The sequence below is a fragment of the Chlorocebus sabaeus genome, chromosome 7, assembly GCF_047675955.1.
Source record: "Chlorocebus sabaeus isolate Y175 chromosome 7, mChlSab1.0.hap1, whole genome shotgun sequence".
Taxonomy (NCBI): Eukaryota; Metazoa; Chordata; class Mammalia; order Primates; family Cercopithecidae; genus Chlorocebus; species Chlorocebus sabaeus.
The window spans coordinates 13,330,209-13,349,018 of NC_132910.1; the positions used below are offsets into that span (position 1 = coordinate 13,330,209).

Here is an 18,810-nt window from a genome sequence, read left to right on the forward strand (position 1 = left end):
CCATTTTAATATATGAAATTTAGGTCCCTACTTTACATCTTGCAGCCAAATTCTGAATTGCTAAATTATTTAAAATATAAAAAGCAAACAAATAAATTAATACAATCATAAGTACTAAAGAAAATATAGCTAATTGAAAAATAATTTTGTGATGGTGTGACCTTGCTGAGAATGGCCCAAAATTTAGAAGACTATTAAGGGGAAAGATGAATAAATTGGACATAAAATTTGAAAATTCACGTAAACACACCATACACAAAATCAATGAAATGCAAAATAAAATAGTGAGATAATTGATAGCCTATCAGGTTGACAAAGAATAAAAAGATTGGTAATACCTAGTAATATCCAGCATTTGTACAGTTGTAATGCAGCTGCTCATAGCACTCAACTGACATAAGCTTTCTGTATCACAATTTGGGAAAAGACTTGAGATACATAAACCCTTTGACCCAGTAATTCCATTTCTAGTAATTTACCCTAAAGAAATTATTTGACAAGTATACAAAGATATATAAACTTAAAAAACTCTAAATGTTTATTAATAGAAGATTTGGTAAATGGATAATGACATATGGATGACTACGTAATCATTAAAAATGATTATGTTTATCTATATTAACTAACAAGGAAAGGTACTAAGATTATATAGAGTCCAGCAGCTTCAAAAATAGTGTATCAGATATAACATTTTTATATTAAAGAAAACACACACACACAATATGCACATATATCGAAGAGAGGGACAGGGAATTGAAAAGTTTGGAAGAATAAAAATTTAACATTATCTCTGTACAATAAGATTAAAAATGATCTTTCTTCCTGATTTGAAAATTCTATTTGCTGATTTTTGGGGATAAATAGTTATGTTTCAGGTCTTGTACTGGCTAGCACTTCAATAACAATGCTAAATAATAAATGATCTAACAATATTTCTATTTTAAATTGATTTCAGAGGGAATGTCTCTACTGTTGCAGTTAAGTATCATGTAAGCTTTAGGCCTGAGATAGATCTTTTATCCAATTAAAGGAATATCTGTCTGTTCTTAAGTTTTAAAAGTTTTAGTTTCTTTATAAATAAATTAATCCATTTACAAAGAATAATGAATTAATTAATTCATTTATTATTTATTTTTAACACATGGTCTGGCGTTGTCCTCCAGGCTAGAGTGCAGTGGCACGACCAAGGCTCACTGCAGCCTTGACCTCCTGAGCTCAAATGATTCTCCTGCCTCAGTCCCCTGTGTAGCTGAAACTCAGGGACACACCACCACACCTGGCTAATTTTTTTGATTTTTTTTATAGAGACAAGGCCTCACTATGATGCCAAGGCTGGTCTTCAACTCCTGGGCTCAAGCAATCCCCAAACTGGTCCTTCCAAAGTATGGCGATTACAAGTGTGGGCCAGTGTGCCTAGCCACATTACTTTCGAATCAGATAAAGCAAAGCTACTTTGAATTTTAAAAGGAAAAATCAAGGCCGGGCACAGTGGTTCATGCCTGTAATCCCAGCACTTTGGGAGGCCAAGGCGGGCAGATCACTTGAGGTCAAGAGTTTGAGACAAGTCTGGCCAACATGGTGAAACCCCGTCTCTACTAAAGATACAAAAATTAGCTGGGTGTGATGACACCTGCCTATAATTCCAGCTACTTAGGAGGCTGAGGCAGGAGAATTGCTCGAACTCGGGAGGTGAAGGTTGCAGTGAGCCGAGATTATGCCACTGTACTCCAGCCTGGGCAATAACTGGTGAAATGATTCCATTTCCTGTCAATTCTTTAGCTTCTACAATTCCTCAATATATGCAATCAGATCATTTATTTCACATGAAATGACATGTCCAGACTTTTCTGTAACTTAATTGTGGGATCTGACACAGGAAGAAAGCGAGTTATAGTATTTCAGCACTAATTTCTCCTGTATTTTAGTACTAATTTCCTTGTATAATAGATATGAAAAACTGAGGCCTAAATAAGTGAATTGATTTGCTTAAGGTTACACACATATCACAGCCCATCATCTCTAGAAGAGCACTTGTTGAAATGCAAATGTAATCTGGAAGGCCATGTTTTTGTGTTTAAAAAATGATTTTCTACAAAAAATTAGCAGGGTGTGGTGGGGTGCACCTGTAGTCCCAGCTACTTGGGAGAGTGAGGTGGGAGGATCATTCGAGCCTGGGAGGTGGAGGTTGCAGTGAGCCAATATAATGCCACTGCACTCCAGCCTGGGTGACAGAGTGAGGCCCATCTTAAAAAAAAAAAAAAAAAAAAGATTTTCAATTTTGCATAGTCATAAGCCCATATGAACCCTAAAATGTAAGTGGTTCCTAATGATTATGAATAGGTTTTATTTTTCAAATTCAAGAAATCTTTAATGTTAAAAAACCTAAAAAAGACTATAAGATATACAAGATAATGAACCTATCTGTTCCCGACTTCTTAGTTACCAGAAATAAAAACAATAGCTACAATTCTTTAGAACATAACAAAAGCTTACCATTAACAAACACTCCTCTGATAAGTTTGGTGTATGCTTTATCTAGGTCTCCACGACGCTCAGCATTTTTAAAGATTGATTCTGCAAGTCCAGCAAATTCTTCAAATTCAGCAACAAATGGAAGAATTCCAACTTTACTCTTCTTTGAGATCTTTACTTCTTCCATTTGCCTTATTTGGTTACTCTATAGTTAGGCAGAGAGCAAGGGAGATAAATAACCAAGCAACTTTAAAACTACATATAATCACAACAAAATATATAGATGGAGATATAGATATATACACAGATATCATAGAGGCAGGATATCACGTGGTAGCTAGAACACTTTGGATGCTTACTAATTGAAGATGAATCACAACAAGGAAACCTAAGAAAAACTAATTCTATAGATAATAAAACCATTTTACAGTAAGTTTAAGAAAATCAAAGTAATACAGATTATTTAAAATCAACTATAAGCTGGGGACGGTGGCTCATGCCTATAATCCCAGCACTTTGGGTGGCCAAGGTGGGTGGATCGCTTGAGGCCAAGAGTTCAAGACCAGCCTGGCCAATACAGTGAAACCTCGTCTCTACAAAAAACACACAAAAAAATTAGCTGGGCGGGGTGGCGCATGCCTGTAATCCCAGCTACTTGGGAGGCTGAGGAATGAGAATTTCTTGAACCTGGGAGGCAGAGGTTAAAGTGAGCCAGGATTGCGCCACTACACTCCAGCCTGGGCGATAGAGCAAGACTCTGTCTCAAAAAATAAAATAAAATGAAACAAAACAAAATACAATCAAGGCTGTGAACTTCAAGTCTCTGTACAAAGTAAAAACAGTCAACACACATTTCTACCATTTATGAAAGATGAGTACAAGGCAATTAATGATTTTAGGTTACAGGAGAGCAGATTCCAGAACACCTATAGGATCCCTCCAGGTAACTTCTGGTTGGTGGCCACGTGGTCAAGTTTGAGAACCACAGTCATTTCCAATTTTCATCAGTCTAAAATTTCTGTCTGGATAGACAAATGCTCTATTTTCAGAGTATAGAAACAAAGAAGGAGTATAGGCATTTCCATATGGATTTGCATTATTTAGTTTTCCATATATTTATTAGTCACTTATTCTTAGTTCCACAAACTGCTTGTGCATGATATGACAAAATGTGAAAGAAATGTTTCATGCAGACAGAATCCTAGGTTCAAAACGATCCACGGATTCAATTGTGGTTCTATGGTTCTGAAGGGATCTAAATCTACTCAGTAGGAACGATTACACTGCCAAATACTTTTGTATTATTTCAGTTTCTACCTCAAATTTCATTGTATTGAGATTTGGGGAGTATAACTCGAAAACCATACGACATATGGATTAGCAAAATAATTATCTCTAGGCTTCTGACATCAGTATAAAAAAACCCTACGAGCATAGTCAATTATTTCATATTATCTGTACTCATGTTCCACTTCATCAGTATTGGCAACTGTGAGGTGAAAAATGGATGCAGTAGAAAAGGTAGTGGTAAGATCGCAGGTACTAGAACCAGACTGTCTGGGTTTGAATACAAGACCCATATTTTTAAACTGTGGACCTGGGGAAAGTAACTTCACCTTTCAAACCATCTACCCTATTGAGGGGCTGGGTTTAAGATTAGACGACATAGTATGTGCAAAGTGCTCAGACTTGTGCCTGGTACACAGTAAGCACTCATTTATAAATGCTGGTCTACTGATCTTATTGACTAGCATTCATAAATGAGAGATAAGATCTTATCAAAAATATTATTAAAATAAGAATTAAGATATAGAGAAGGATGACAGGTAGAAGAAACCACCCTTTAGTGGCAAACCTATGTCCTTTATATATATATATGCAACTTATGAGAATATGTGAATTTATATCTTTGTCTCAATTACTCTCTCTAATGCCACACCTTGAGAAGTGTTCATGAAGCATTTTTTAACCTGGCCCAGCCCAATTCATACATACAAGTGTAAAAAATGTAACAGACAGACAGCTGGGTCCAGTGTCTCATGCCTGTAATCCCAGCACTTTGGGAGGCCAAGGTGGGCGGATCACCTGAGGTTGGGAGTTTGAGACCAGCCTGACCAACATGGAGAAACCCCATCTCTACTAAAAATATAAAACTAGCCGGGCATGGTGGCTCATGCCTGTAATCCCAGTTACTCAGGAGGCTGAGGCTGGAGAATCGCTTGAACCCAGGAGGCGGAGGTTGAGGTGAGCCGAGATTGCACTGTTGCACTCCAGCCTGGGCAATGAGAATGAGACTCTATCTCAAAAAAAAAAGTAACAGATAGTAAGAAAGTTGTTAAATTTTTTTCTATTAGGAAGAAAATGATAATTGCTCAGTTATAACAATTTATTCTTAAAATAAAATACAATTATTAAAGCTACTAAACTATTAATTAAAATAAACAATTAAAATAATCAAATTAGTTTTCTTATTAGAAAGTATTAAAAGAACAATAACAATAAACCCAAGTGATAGTTTCAATTGTTTCATTAAATCAATGGTCACTGACTAATAAACTGAGATGTCAGTTATTCAGTGAATTTTTTTTTTTTTTGAGACAGTCTTCACTCTTGTCACCCAGGCTGGAGAGCACTGTTGCAATCTTGGCTCACTGCAACCTCCGCCTCACAGGTTCAAGCAATTCTCCTGCCTCAGCCTCCCGAGTAGCTGGGATTATAGGTGTGTGCTACCACGCCTGGCTAATTTTTGTATTTTTAGTAGAGACGGGGTTTCGCCATGTTGACCAGGCTGGTCTCGAACTCCTGACCTCAGGTGATCTGCCCACCTCAGCCTCCCAAAGTGCTGGCATTACAGGTGTGAGCCACTACGTCTGGCCTCGAGTGGATCTCTTAAGCAACTGCCGCCGCTGTGCCACGTCCTCCAGAACTTGCCAAGATTCACAGTGTGGAAGGGAAACTAGCTGGCATAGTGCCACCCAACTAACTCTGTTCATGCAGCCTGTTGCCATGCCCCGCTTTGAGGGACATGAACAACAGATTCCCCAACAGAAAGCTGGAAATCCCTCGATTTAAATACATTTACCTATATTTTGCAATGACTAGGATGCTAAGGTATTTTTTAAAAAAAGCAAACTCACAATGCATTTGTCAAAGTTCCTTTTGACAGTCACCAAAACATTTCCCAATGTAGTGCTTAGGAAAGAAGCAGGGTCCACATTTTGTGCAGTCCACACATGATGACTCATTTTGACTAGCATATAAAGAGAGTTAAAGCTGTCAATTTTGTCTCCTAATGCAATTAGGTTGTTCAGCTCTGGCTCAATGCAGCGAAATATTTTAATCATCATTTGGCGGATCATATCTTTCCTGTTCAGAAAACAGACAAGATATATAAAGTTATAACAAGCTTCAGGTGAATTCACTTTTAACTTTAATCCACTGGGTATATACAAAAGGACGAAAATACCATAATTAAATTTCAATTAAAAATGTCTAGATAGCCGGGCACGGTGGCTCACGCCTGTAATCCCAGCACTTTGGGAGGCCAAGGTGCGCAGGTCACCTGAGGTCAGGAGTTCGAAACTAGCCTGGCCAACATGGTGAAACCCTGTCTCTACCAAAATTACAAAAATTAGCCAGACGTGGTGGTGCATGTCTGTAATCCCAGCTACTTGGGAGGCTGAGTCAGGAGAATCGCTTGAACCCGGGAGGTGGAAGTTGCAGTGAGCTGAGATGGTGCCATTGCATTCCAGCCTGGGCAACAGAGGGAGACTCGGTTTCAGAAAACAGCAACAACAATAACAACAACAACAACAAAAAACAAATAAAAATGTCTAAATATGATTATAGCAGTTTTTGATATAAAAATATTTTACTAACGTTGAGCTTTATCGTTTGAATTAGCTTTAATTTGTAAAGCTGGGTCATGAAATATGCTTTGTGATTTCTAAGAAATATACTACAATTCAAAGGCTTCCCCATACCAGCAAACAACAGATTGACTTCATCTTCTGTGAGTCCTGGAGCAAGGAAGAGCTGAAGAGCCATAAAATAGGATGAATTTTAAATCAGTAAAATGTCTGATAAGACAATGCACACACACGCTGGTGCTCTGAGTACCATCAGGGCTACTGAGAAACATCTAGACCCCGCCATGAGCAGCATTCCACGTTTTAAAGTTTATTTTTTCCAAAATAAATGATAGTAACAAAGACATACTCAGATGAAACAGGCAGTGGTGTGCCACAATTATGTTGCCGTGATAATGTTCCTCCATCCAGGTCCTCTGCTTCAGCCTGCAAAAATTATTCAGGCACTTTACAAAACAGAAGACCAACAATTTAACTAGTATTTATATAGCGAAAGCCTGCTCAGTCTTAAAATTCCTAGGAAAGAATACATTATGAAAAATAGTGATTTTTAAAGGTAACATTATGATAAAGCTAGCTATATAATTTAGCATGCTATTTAAGAATGTTCATGAAATACTCTGTTCTTAGGTTTTATCCAAGAACTTTTGCGGGGTGAGAAGTTGTATTTGTGTGTGCACCTGAGGGGAAGTAGGGAGGTGCAGGAAGCTGAACGCAAGGTGTGGGAAGGGGGCAGCTCGACAACGACAACCACAAAAATAGAAAATGTCCAAACACAACTTTCAAAAGAGAATTTAAAAAATTAAGGAAATCTCATCAATTATTCTAATAAAACTTCAGCATTAAAAAAATGCTAGAAAAAATTCTCACAGAAGCCAACAAATAAATTTGCCACCATTACTACCATAGCAATGAACGCTCTAAACCATTTATAATAATTTCTCGTTTATTTTATGACTGCTTTTATAAGTTGGTTGTCTGAGGCATACAATTTTGAGATGATAATTTAAAAAACACTTTATTTGCACTATTTTTAAGTTCTTCATAATATTCAAGAAACTCTCTCATCTTACTCTCTTACATGTATGCTACCAGAAAGGCATGCTGAATAGGCACTATGATATCCACTTTACAGAAGGGGAAAGCTGGGGATCGAATAACTGGCTTAAGATCTCATGGCTAGTTAGTAACAAAGCCATAGGGAAGACAGATCTGAGGCCTCATTTTCTTTTATTTATCATTATTATTATTATCATTTTTTTTGAGACGGAGTCTCGCTCTGTTGCCCAGGCTGGAGTGCAGTGGCGCAGTCTCTGCTCACTGCAAGCTCTGCCTCCCGGGTTCACGCCATTCTCCTGCCTCAGCCTCCCAAGTAGCTGGGACTATAGGCGCACGCCAGCACGCCCGGCTTTTTTTTTTTTTTTTTTTTTTGTATTTTTAGTAGATACGGGGTTTCACTCTGTTAGCCAGGATGGTCTTGATCTCCTGACCTCATGATCCACCCACCTCGGCCTCCCAAAGTGCTGGGATTACAGGCATGAGCCACCGTGCCCGGCCTATTTATCATTATTATTATTTGTTATACCATAGTGTATATACTCAAACATCATTTTTTAAAAATTATATTTGTCTTGATGACTACTGAAAGGTTAAAATAGCCTCTTAAATAACGTTCTTTGCAAAGTAAACTCAGAAATTCATCCCCCCACTAATTTAGAGACTATTTAGGCTTATGATATTCTGAAATATTAAATTAGATAACCAAACTTCATCTGTCACTGTTTTTATTATCTTGTGGTATTACAAAAATTCCTTACATCCTAAATTCTTACATCATAAAAAAAATCCTTACATCATAAATTCTTTCCTTTTCTCTTCCGATAATAAAATTGTGACCACATATTAATTAAGTTAATTATGTTACAGATCATAAATACTAGCCAAAATACACTATGAGCCATACCATAGTTCCAGGTATACTTTGATGTTGCTGTAGTTTGAAAAATTTACTTATGAAGTCCTGTTCTGCCAGACATAGAGGCTCCAGTTCACTTAGTACCTGTTCAAAGATCTGAAGAAAACCAAAGTGATCCCATAATGAAAGAACTACACCAAATAAAATAACGCACCACATTTAATTTTCTTTTCTGCACAGACCATGGATCCATAATCTCACTAATCTCTAGGAATTTATAACCTCAATGGAATCCCAAAAACAAACTCTTCCAAGATCAACAGGACAATGGTATTAGCAGGTATAACAAGGCCACACAACATACCTAAAATAAAACTCACAATTATTCACTTCACATCTGGAAAGAGGAGCACAAAGATCAACTTTTAAAACTTATTTATGGCCAGGCATGGGATTACACGCCTGTAATCCCAGAACTTTGGGAGGCCAAAGTGGGCAGATCACTTGAGCTCAGGAGTTTGAAACCAGCCTGGCCAACATGGTGAAACCCCTTCTCCACTAAAAATACAAAAATTAGCCAGGTGTGGTGGCAGGCACCTGTAATCCCAGCTACTCGGGAGGCTGAGGCGGGAGAATTGCTTGAACCCAGAAGGTGGAGGTTGCAGTGAGCTGAGATTGTGCCACTGCACTCCAGCCTGGGTGACAGAGCAAGACTCCATCTCAAAAACAAACAAACAAAAAAACTTATTTAACGTAGTACAGAGAAAGGTTAGCATCACAAAAGCTTTTATTTCCTCTTACTTTCCAGGTGCTCAAACAACTTAGATTTGAGGTACAAGCATTTTATGATTTATAACAAATTTTAATAAAACTTTTATGTCATTTCATTGATAATTCACTTTTTACTTGTCCTTTGACTAGTTTTTCTTTTTTTTTTTCCAGATTCGATTCAGTTGGAAAGTAAGACATGGTTAATGCTTAAGACAGCCAGAAGAACCCAAACCTTTGAACACACTTACAGTAACCACAAACTGCTGTTAGAAAAGAAAACTAATGTTAATGTTTAAGAAGTAGTTGTTATTTTAGTTTACCTTATCAAATTTGGTCCTGTCGGCAACATCGAGATCAGAGGCAGACATGTTTCCCATATCCAGCAGGGAAGATGACTGAGATCTGCGATTCCCTGAACTCTGAACACTGAGCTTATTTAGACTAGAAGTAGATCCAGTCAATTTTCCTGAACTTCCATGAAGACCTAAGAAATAATAAAACTTTGAAAGTTGTGACCTTCACAAATAAATGATCCAAAGTATAAAGCAGGGATAGATCTTCTATCTTCTACTGGCTTGGTCTTCCAGGGCTCGTATTAGTGCACAAAGCTTCTATACGGGATAGGTGGTATAGTTTCCTTATCTTCCATTAACATTTGTGTCCTAATCCTGAGCATATTGAAAAGAGAAGCGAAACTACACAGATCCATAGAACAGGACTGAAAGGGACCTCAAAGAGCATATTGTTTATAACCTGCCCATTTCATAAAGTTGCCTGGTGAAATCACTAGACTAAAGTAGATGAGGGTTTCTTTTCCATTCAAAAAGACAGCAATAAGGATGAAGGTCACTGAGGACCATGTTAGCATATTAGCCAGTATGACCTTGTTATACTTTAGAAGAAAATTGCTGCATCTCAATGTTACCTCCACAATAAATCAATATATTAGGTTGAACCACATGAAACTGCCCATACTTGATCATTTTGCCCTATCAAAAAAAGTCAATTGCGTATGATTCAACTGAGTATATTCCAAACTCTGAAACTGCTTTTCCAGTAAGTGAACTGATTATAGTCCTTTAAAAATGAAATAAAATGAACAGAAAAAACACCCTGAAAACTTGTTATATTTAAAATACAACTGACATGTAATACATACATCACTAACCATATTAATATAGGACATCTGTGTTTAGGTAAAATTTTGGTATCCATCATAGCCATGAGGAAAACTGAGAACGTACAGCTAGCAATAACTCACATACACCAAGGAATGAAAGGATTTGATTTTTAGAAGAAAATGTGATATTTTTATTCAGAATTAAACATAAACAATAACTAATATATTTTAAAAACATCCTTCCTGAATATCCTTCAGTTAACTTGTACTATTTGCTAATGGTCAGAAAAGACAAAGGAAGACATAATAGGAATAATTAAAGATAAACTCTGGCTTCATTATGTAAAATCTGACCATATCTATATAAGAATTTTTATAGTTTCTAAACAGCCTGAAAACAGAAGTATAATGGTTAAGTCTTTTCATAAATTTCTGTCACAAGGTTCTACTACTCGTCAAGTAATTTTAACTATATCATATATTTCTTAGATATCACTACTATCATGTGGGCTTTCTTTCACTAATACCTGGTAATTCAGAGCAATCAAAATTTTTGGTGTTACCTTTTTCCCAGACAACTAATTTCTAGACATTAAACAAACATGCATTGAGAATACCTACTAATACACTAGGCATACTCACTCTCTGTTTCCTGTTTGACAGCACTTTCTTTTCGAGGCAGTGTAGCTGTGATGGATTAGGTTGCAAGCATCAAAGACAAAGACAAGTTAATAAACTGCAATTTGCACAAACCATGCACAAGAGGAAGTTAAAGCTCTAGTTTAAAAGACACATGCAAAGAACCATGAGCATCAAGTAACAAGAAGTGCAAACACATGTTTAGTTGGTCACCTACTGTTTGAGAAATTATATGAGAGAAAAAAACTTTACTTTTAATGTATTGTTTTTACTCAAATATTCAGGTAGAAATATCTATGCGTAACACCCCACACTTTAAAATGTTCTATTTTTTTAAGTTTATGAAGCTGGTACACTTAAATTTAAAAGACTAAATTTGCAAGTTTTGATTTCCTGAGAAAATATAATTCAAGTAAATAAAGTTGCAATTTATTAGAATGCAGCTGTAGATTTAGATGTCAACAATCTTGGGTTCCCTGAAAGCTCCTGAAAGGATTCTCCACTGTACTAAATAATTTTATACTATATCTAACAAAAAATTATATGAGTGGGGCTTTAAAACCATTGAAAAGTTAAAACTAATTATCAAGCTGAATTACTTAGTCACTGGCTTTGTGAGTGCCCAGAATGAAAGGTATATATCATAATACTAACAATCAGATGTATGAATAAAAGGGTAAAGTTTAGGGAATAGATTAATATAAGAATCTGAACTCTTTTTAGGGTCATTAGGCATTTCTTTTATCCAAAACTTCTCTCTCTATAATACCTATTAGATCAATATTAGAGCTAATTTTGTGAAACAGTCTACACTCAAATTAGAAGTTGATGTGAAAGGTGAAGAAAGATCATAGGATGAAACAGTATTAAAGAATAAAACTAAAACTTAAAAATATCTTTAAAACAGCAAAAAGGTGTGTCAACTGACATTATCCCTACCAAGCTTCAAGGCAAAAATCTTGTCACATCAGTGACTGGTATATCTTTATCAGTGACAGGTATATCTTTCTATCAGTGACTGGTATATCTTCATCAACGACAGGTATATCTTTCTAGCCCTGGCTACCTGAAGCTCAAGGGAATATGAAAAAACAAGGCTGGACATTAAAGCGGCAAACAGGGATCATGCTGGAGCTACTAGCTAGTCAATTTGAACAGTACTTTCTGGTGCCTTAAGGTGTCACTATACTATGTTCAGCAGTGCCAGAGCAAAATCTAATTTTTTATATGGTTTATCTCTTTTTTTATTTTTTGAGACAGGATCTCATTAGGCTGCCAAAGCTGGACCTGAACTCCTGGGCTCAGGTGATCCTCCTACCTCAGCCTCCCATATAGCTGAGATTATAGACGTGGACCACCATGCCTGGCTAGTTTTTTTTCTTTAGTAGTCAATAAGGAATACAGACTTACTAGTAGTGCCTATTAATTATAATTTAGGGTTCATAAAACATATCAGTTATCAGCAAGTGATAATACTCAGGTAAAATGTTAAATATCTTTAAATAATCCCCACTAGAATGTAAACTTCATAAAGGTAGGGTCTTTGTTTACTGCTGCATTCCCAGTACTTATAACAGTGAGTTATTAGATAATAGGTAATTTGTAAATATTTATTGAGTTAATCTTCCAGCCATCCCTGAATTCAGCATTGTATTCAAGACTCTTTGGAATCAACAAGATTTCTTAGTTTAGTGGAGAAACAATAATAGAATAATTTTGGCTATTTTAAAGATTTGGAATCTTAAATTGGAAGGAGGGCAATAATTATGTAAATGTATGCATTAAGGGACTAAAATTTCATACAAATGAGAAGTGATATACATACATCTCAACTGCCAAAAGTAAAAATGGTGACTAAAAAAAATTACTAAATTTCCTTTCCCTGTCATTTCATTAAATTTGTAGCATACAAAGAAAAAAAATACACTGAAATATCAATCCTGTGGGAAAAAAATTCCATGCCTTTGAAAATATCAAAATAAATCTATTAATCAAAAAAACCTACACAAAGGCCTTATCACAAAGAAAAGCTACTTCCCTGGTACTTTAATGTATATTTGAATTATTTCAGCTAAGTAGATGTTAAAGACTTGACTCAAGAGTGGCTGAAAAAGAAAGGATTCTCTATTTCCCTGATTCTCTATCACTATATTGACTATACAGTTTCTTTTTGTAAGACACATTCATTCTGACTATTCTTACCAGCATGTATTCTTACTACCATTTGTGATCCAGAATTTTCAGAGCAAACAAGCAAGCAAAAAGCAAACTTAATTTAAATTTCATTTATAATTACTTAATTTTGATTCACTGAAAAGTCATCTTTCCAAAATGTGAGATTTCTATTTTAATTATAATTACAGATGTTCCTTGACTTACAAAGGGGTTACACTTCTTTTTTTTTTTTTTTTTTTTTGAGACAGGGTCTTGCTCTGTTGTCCAAGCTGGAGTACAGTGGCACAATCATGGCTCACTGCAGCCTCGACCTCTCAAGGCTCAAGCGATCCATGCCCCTCAGCCTCCTGAGTAGCTGGGACCACAGGTGCATGCCACCATGCCTGGCTAACTTTTGATTTTTTTCTATATATGGGTTTTTGCCATGTTACCAAGGCTTGTCTCGAACTCCCGGGCTCAAGTCATCCTCCGGGTTCAGCCTCCCCAGGTGCTAGGTTTATAGGCGTGAGCCTATAAACTGCACCAGGCTGGAGTTACATTTTGATAAACCCATTACAAGTTGAAAATATTGTAAAGAGAAAATGCATTTAATACACCCAACTTACTGAACACCAGAGGCCTAGCCTACCTTAAACATGGTGAAAACACATTATCCTAGAGTTGGGCAAAATCATCTAACACAATGTCTATTTTATAATAAAGAATATTTCATGTAATTTACTGAATACCATACTGAAAGTAAAAAACAGAATGGCTGTATGGGTACTTGAAGTATGGTTTGTACTGACTGCAGAGTGCTTTCAAACCACTGTAAAATAAAAAAATCCTAAGTCGAACAATTATAAGCCAGGACAGTCTATAGTATTAAAAATTCATTTAAACACAATTTGAATCACTGAAAAGACATCTTTGAAAAAAATGTACACTATACCTTATTTAGAACTTTTCAAGTCATTTGCATTTAACTTGAAATTAATTTTTAAAATACTGGCTAAAAGTTGGATTTTCAAACATCAACCAAACTATTTTTATTCTCTGAATTGTTTATTTAGTTTTTCTTCTCCTGTAGCTGTTATCAAAATAACTGATACTGTAATTTTCATTTGTTTTATAGAACGTTTCACAAATTAGTGGGTCATCCTTGCGCAGGGGCAATGCTCATCTTCTCTGTATTGTTCCAATTTTAGTACATGTGCTGCTAAAGTAAGTGCAATTTTCTATGCCCTCAATTGTCACAAATAACTCTCCTATTCCTTGCTATTTAATAGACACATTTAATAGAAGATATGTGATTTTAACACTTATAAAACTACAAAAGTACCTTTTAACCTGTATTGTTAGTTAAAAATGTTTTTAACAAGAATTTCTCAAGGAGGAAACAATTTAGGTTTCAGGTTAATGCAATGATAACAGTAAGATACTATTATACTTGATTTAAGTTATATTTTTATTATTTCATTTATCTTAATGTGAATCTTAGGCTTGATAAACTATTACGATACTGGGATTAATGACCTACTCAGGAGATAATTTTAGAAATATTTCTTTTTTACTCCAGTTTTCATATACTGAAGGAGTTCTCTCAAAATAAAATGGTTCACTAACAAGTGGTGACAAATATACTTAATGAAAACATTAAACATGTAACTGCATTAATAATATGCTGTTTACTAAAAAAAAAAAAAGCATAACATATCCACAGTGAAACATTAACAAGGATATAAACACACTGCTGTTTAAGAACAATTAACCTTTAGGATGAGTTAGCATTTCTGTTTCCGAAAGCCTACTGTCCCAAGATTCTTATCAGTATCTGTAAAGTGTAGCATATTTACAGACAAATTCAAACCATTTGAAATGTCTGGACTAGTATAATCAATATATTAGTGTTGCATTTTTTAAAAACAGTGAGTTACAGAATAATTACCCACTAATGACAGTCTTCTCTGTCCTACAGTAAAGAATGGAAACATGTACTATCAGTTTTCAATCCTGTTTCTTGATTACTGAAGTTGCTTAGGGCATAGGCTCCTTTCAACAGGCAAATGCTAAACTCATTATTCTAAAGGGGAGCTATGCAGACACACTGAGGAGTACACAATGTGGCCATTTAAGGCCAGGTTTTGACTTGAATAGGCACAAAACTCCATCCAAAAGGAACTCCAGAGATGGATACATGCAAGAGCAGAATGTGGCCTCGGCAAATCACCTTCCTCATAACTTGATACTGTCACTGGCTATTCTTTCAAATAATGTTTCTGTCCATTTAAAATACTTAGAAACAACAAAAATTAACATGCTTCAAAGCATCTCTTTAGAAAAATAAGGTAAAATAACATGAGAATGTTTGGTGACAGTTTTATAGCTCTTTGGCAGGGGAGAAAATATTTAAACTTTCTTTTTGATTCAAAATAGCCAGTGAGAAGTAAGAAGCCAGGAACCGGTTTCATTTCTATGTGGAGAGTAATGACTTAAGAGATTAGCGACTTGCCCCCAACTGTTATAAAAAGTCTTTTAGGGAATCAGTTAAATTGAACTCCCAACATCTATCTCTCGGTCTAGTACTTTCTCTACTTGACTGCACTTCATTTTCTCACCAACTCATGTTCCTATGAATATATATATTTGATTATAGCATGAATACACAATTGCTGTCAGATCACATACTGCAGAATTTTAATTAGTAAAGAAAATTTACAGATATACATTTTTGTTCTATTAAACAGCTATAAATCAAGCCAGTGTTTTAGACCTCTTTTTTCATAAATTCTACTGGATCTACCTCCACCTCACTTAAGAAGTCCTAGAATTATTTGTTATAAATAAAACCATTTTTAATAGGAAGATAATGAACTGACATGCCTAAGCTTACCAAACTTCTTGCTTTCTTTAGTTGTGCCAGTCATCTTGATCTTTGCAACTTCAAAGAAATCTTTGATTTCTCTTTCATATAGTCGGGATAAATAATCCATGTAATTCTTAAAATAAAAGTAATATGTACTTCTTATTAATAAAATACATATAACAATTTCAGTTTTTCAATTCCCCAAGTCCTTTATGCTTGTTTTAAATTTCATGCTCCAAAACTTTGATGTATTTCACAGGATATAAAAATAGGTTATTTTCTGTCTTAAAAAACAATTGAATAGGCATTATAACATTAACAATTTACAAAAATGTGAAGTCAAACATAACTGTATTTATATTTTCATTTTTCTATATTACATTTTGCATATTTTAAATATCACTGCAATCATACTATACAGAATATCTAAATTAGAACAATCACGTTTCTCCAGTCTCACATTTTAATGACAGCATAGTATTCAGTTTTGTTGGCATAGCGCTATTAAGTAAAACTAAAACTTAAATTAAATAAAACTAAAACTTAAAAATATCTTTAAAACAGCAAAAAGATGTGTCAACTGACATTATCCCTACCAAGCTTCAAGGCAAAAATCTTGTCACATCAGTGACTGCCCTGACACAGGACAATGAAGTGGTTTCCTTGTTTTGCTATGATAGACAATGTTATGATAAGCTTTTCACCTCTAATGAACTATTTCTTTGAAATAATTTCTTAAGGATGGAATTACAGGATCAAAAAGTATGGGAATCTTAATTGTTCTTCTTCCGTATTGCCATGTTGTTTTAAAAACAGACCAATAATAAAGGGTGTCAATGGCACTTAAGAATATTTAGTTTCACTGATCCTCTGTCAGCTTGGGGTATTACTCCAAAATAGGTATTTTCCATAAGAATTTAATTAGTATATCTTACAGTTTTCAAAATTAAGTAATCAATTTTCTTAAAACAGATTTAATTCTCGCTTAAATAAAAATATCTATCCTTTGGCATACAAAAATCATTCCTTCATCATTTCTACTTATTATCACATAAAAATATACTCTCAAGAAGAGTTCCTCAACAGTGGGAGACTGTATATTTTTCCAAGTATGAAGTTAAATGCCACACATAGAATTTGACTAAATTTAAATAAACCCATAGCAGAAAAGTTGTACCTAGCTATTCTTTTAAGTTTATCATAAAATCTAAGCTTCAACTTCCTACATTATTTCAAATTAATATGTCCATTTTTAGAACATGTTTACCTGCTTTAAAGATCAGGTGTACCTTCCAAAAGGTACATATTGTGTAAATATTTGTATATTGATTCATAGTTTACCATTGATTGCCTTAAAATATTTCATAGATGTATCCTTATAAAATAGCATTTGGACCAAACATAATATAGATCCTATCCTTTTTCAATTTGTAGGCCATACACATTTTTCATATAATCTCTGTAAGAACACTTAGTCAACTGGGCAATTCTTTCCCATGATCTTTGTATAACTTTAAAAGCAAATATAAATTAGAATTCCTATTTTACTAGGATGTATTACTTTTTCAGTGGGACTCAAATGACTTAGATACCTTTTTTCCTAGCACTCAACAGAACTCACTAATGGGAAAGACCACAGGAAGGTTTTACTATATCAGTGTCTCCTGAAAACTCTACGATGTTAGCCTGGGCAACATGGCGAAACCCTGTATCTACAGAAAGTACAAAATTAGCCGGGAGTGGTGCACATGCCTGTAGTCCCAGCTACTCAGGAGGCTGAGGTAGGAGGATTGCTTGAGCCCAGGAAGTTGAGACTGCAGTGAGCTGTGATGACATCACTGCATTCCAGCCTGGGTGACAGAGGGAGACCCTGTCTAAAAAAACAAAAGCGAAAACAAAAACAAAACACAACACAACAAACAAAACAAAATCCTAAAGTAAGTTTTAAATTTTAAGATGGTACTTTGGAATGTTAGCTCGCCATCTTCACTACCGGCTCTGATTTTTTTTTCCTTTCACTCGCCTCAGCTTCTCTGGCTGTCTGATTAAATCTGCCTTTCCTCCCAGCAACACTTGCCTCTAGTGTTTGGCTTTTGAGTAGTAAGCAGTGGAACCTGGGCCCACTGTAGGGTCTTTCAGAGACCTCCATGGTTTACTTTTTCTTTATACAATGTGAAAGGAAAATAAATCTTGGGGCCCCAAAATCACTAAGCTAAAGGGAAAAGTCAAGCTGGGAACTGCTTGGGCAAACCTGCCTCCCTTTCTATTCAAAGTCATTCTTCTGCTCACACTGAGATAAATGCATATCTGATTGGCTCCTTTGGAGAGGCTAATCAGAAACTCAAAGGAATGTAACCATTTGTTGCTTATCTACCTATGACCTAGAAGCCCCCTCCGCACTTTGTCATCCCACCTTTGCTTTGGGTTGTTTGGCCTTTCCAGACCAAACCAATGTTCATCTTACATATACTGATCGACGTCTCACGTCTCCCTAAAATGTATAAAACCAAGCTGTGCTCGGACCACCTTGGGCACATGTCGTCAGGACCTCCTGAGGCTGTGTCACGGGCGCGCGTCCTTAACTTTGGCAAAATAAACTTCCTAAATTGACTGAGATCTGTCTCAGACCGGGGTTCACAATAATAAGACAAATTCTACAAATGTAAAACTGAAGGGGAGAGAAGACATGTGAGTCATCTTCAAGTACGACTGCCAATCTCAGGAGGCTATTAGCAGAGGAAAACTCCTTTCCTACCCAAGCATGGATGGACCATCTCTACTAACTGCCCTACATGTATGACCCAGAGTTGCAGATAGGGGTAGCAGTCCCAGGAGGAGGAAATCTGGGTAGTCCAAGCTACATCTATTTTCTGTATACCAAAAAATGGGGCTTTGCTTAGATTCAGCCTCAGTACAGCTAGAGGCAGTGGCTAATGATTCTTATTCCCAAAGAATTTTGAACAAGTTTTTTCTGTTCCTGCCAAAAAGTGTGAGCTGTGTAAAC

The 18,810-nt window shown here is 35.7% G+C and overlaps 1 protein-coding gene and 1 non-coding gene across 8 annotated transcripts in view; both read right to left on the minus strand.

Annotated features, from left to right (window-relative positions):
• The window catches only part of EXOC1 (exocyst complex component 1), a 58,472-nt gene that overhangs the window by 11,738 nt on the left and 27,924 nt on the right, over positions 1-18,810 (minus strand). For 4 of the 7 annotated variants that reach the window (XM_007998660.3, XM_007998659.3, XM_037989418.2 and 1 more), the window contains 7 exons: positions 15,834-15,939; positions 10,790-10,834; positions 9,348-9,511; positions 8,305-8,412; positions 6,691-6,767; positions 5,610-5,838; positions 2,494-2,677 (listed from right to left, as the gene is read on the minus strand). In XM_007998660.3, the coding sequence (XP_007996851.1) occupies positions 2,494-2,677; positions 5,610-5,838; positions 6,691-6,767; positions 8,305-8,412; positions 9,348-9,511; positions 10,790-10,834; positions 15,834-15,939 (913 nt within the window). The remainder of the gene's footprint in view (positions 1-2,493; positions 2,678-5,609; positions 5,839-6,690; positions 6,768-8,304; positions 8,413-9,347; positions 9,512-10,789; positions 10,835-15,833; positions 15,940-18,810) is intronic. The other 3 variants (XM_007998663.3, XM_073017359.1, XM_007998662.3) reach the window with 1 other exon arrangement.
• LOC119621088 (U6 spliceosomal RNA) lies at positions 14,066-14,168 on the minus strand. The gene has a single exon (XR_005237611.1). It is a non-coding gene; the product is annotated as a U6 spliceosomal RNA (small nuclear RNA).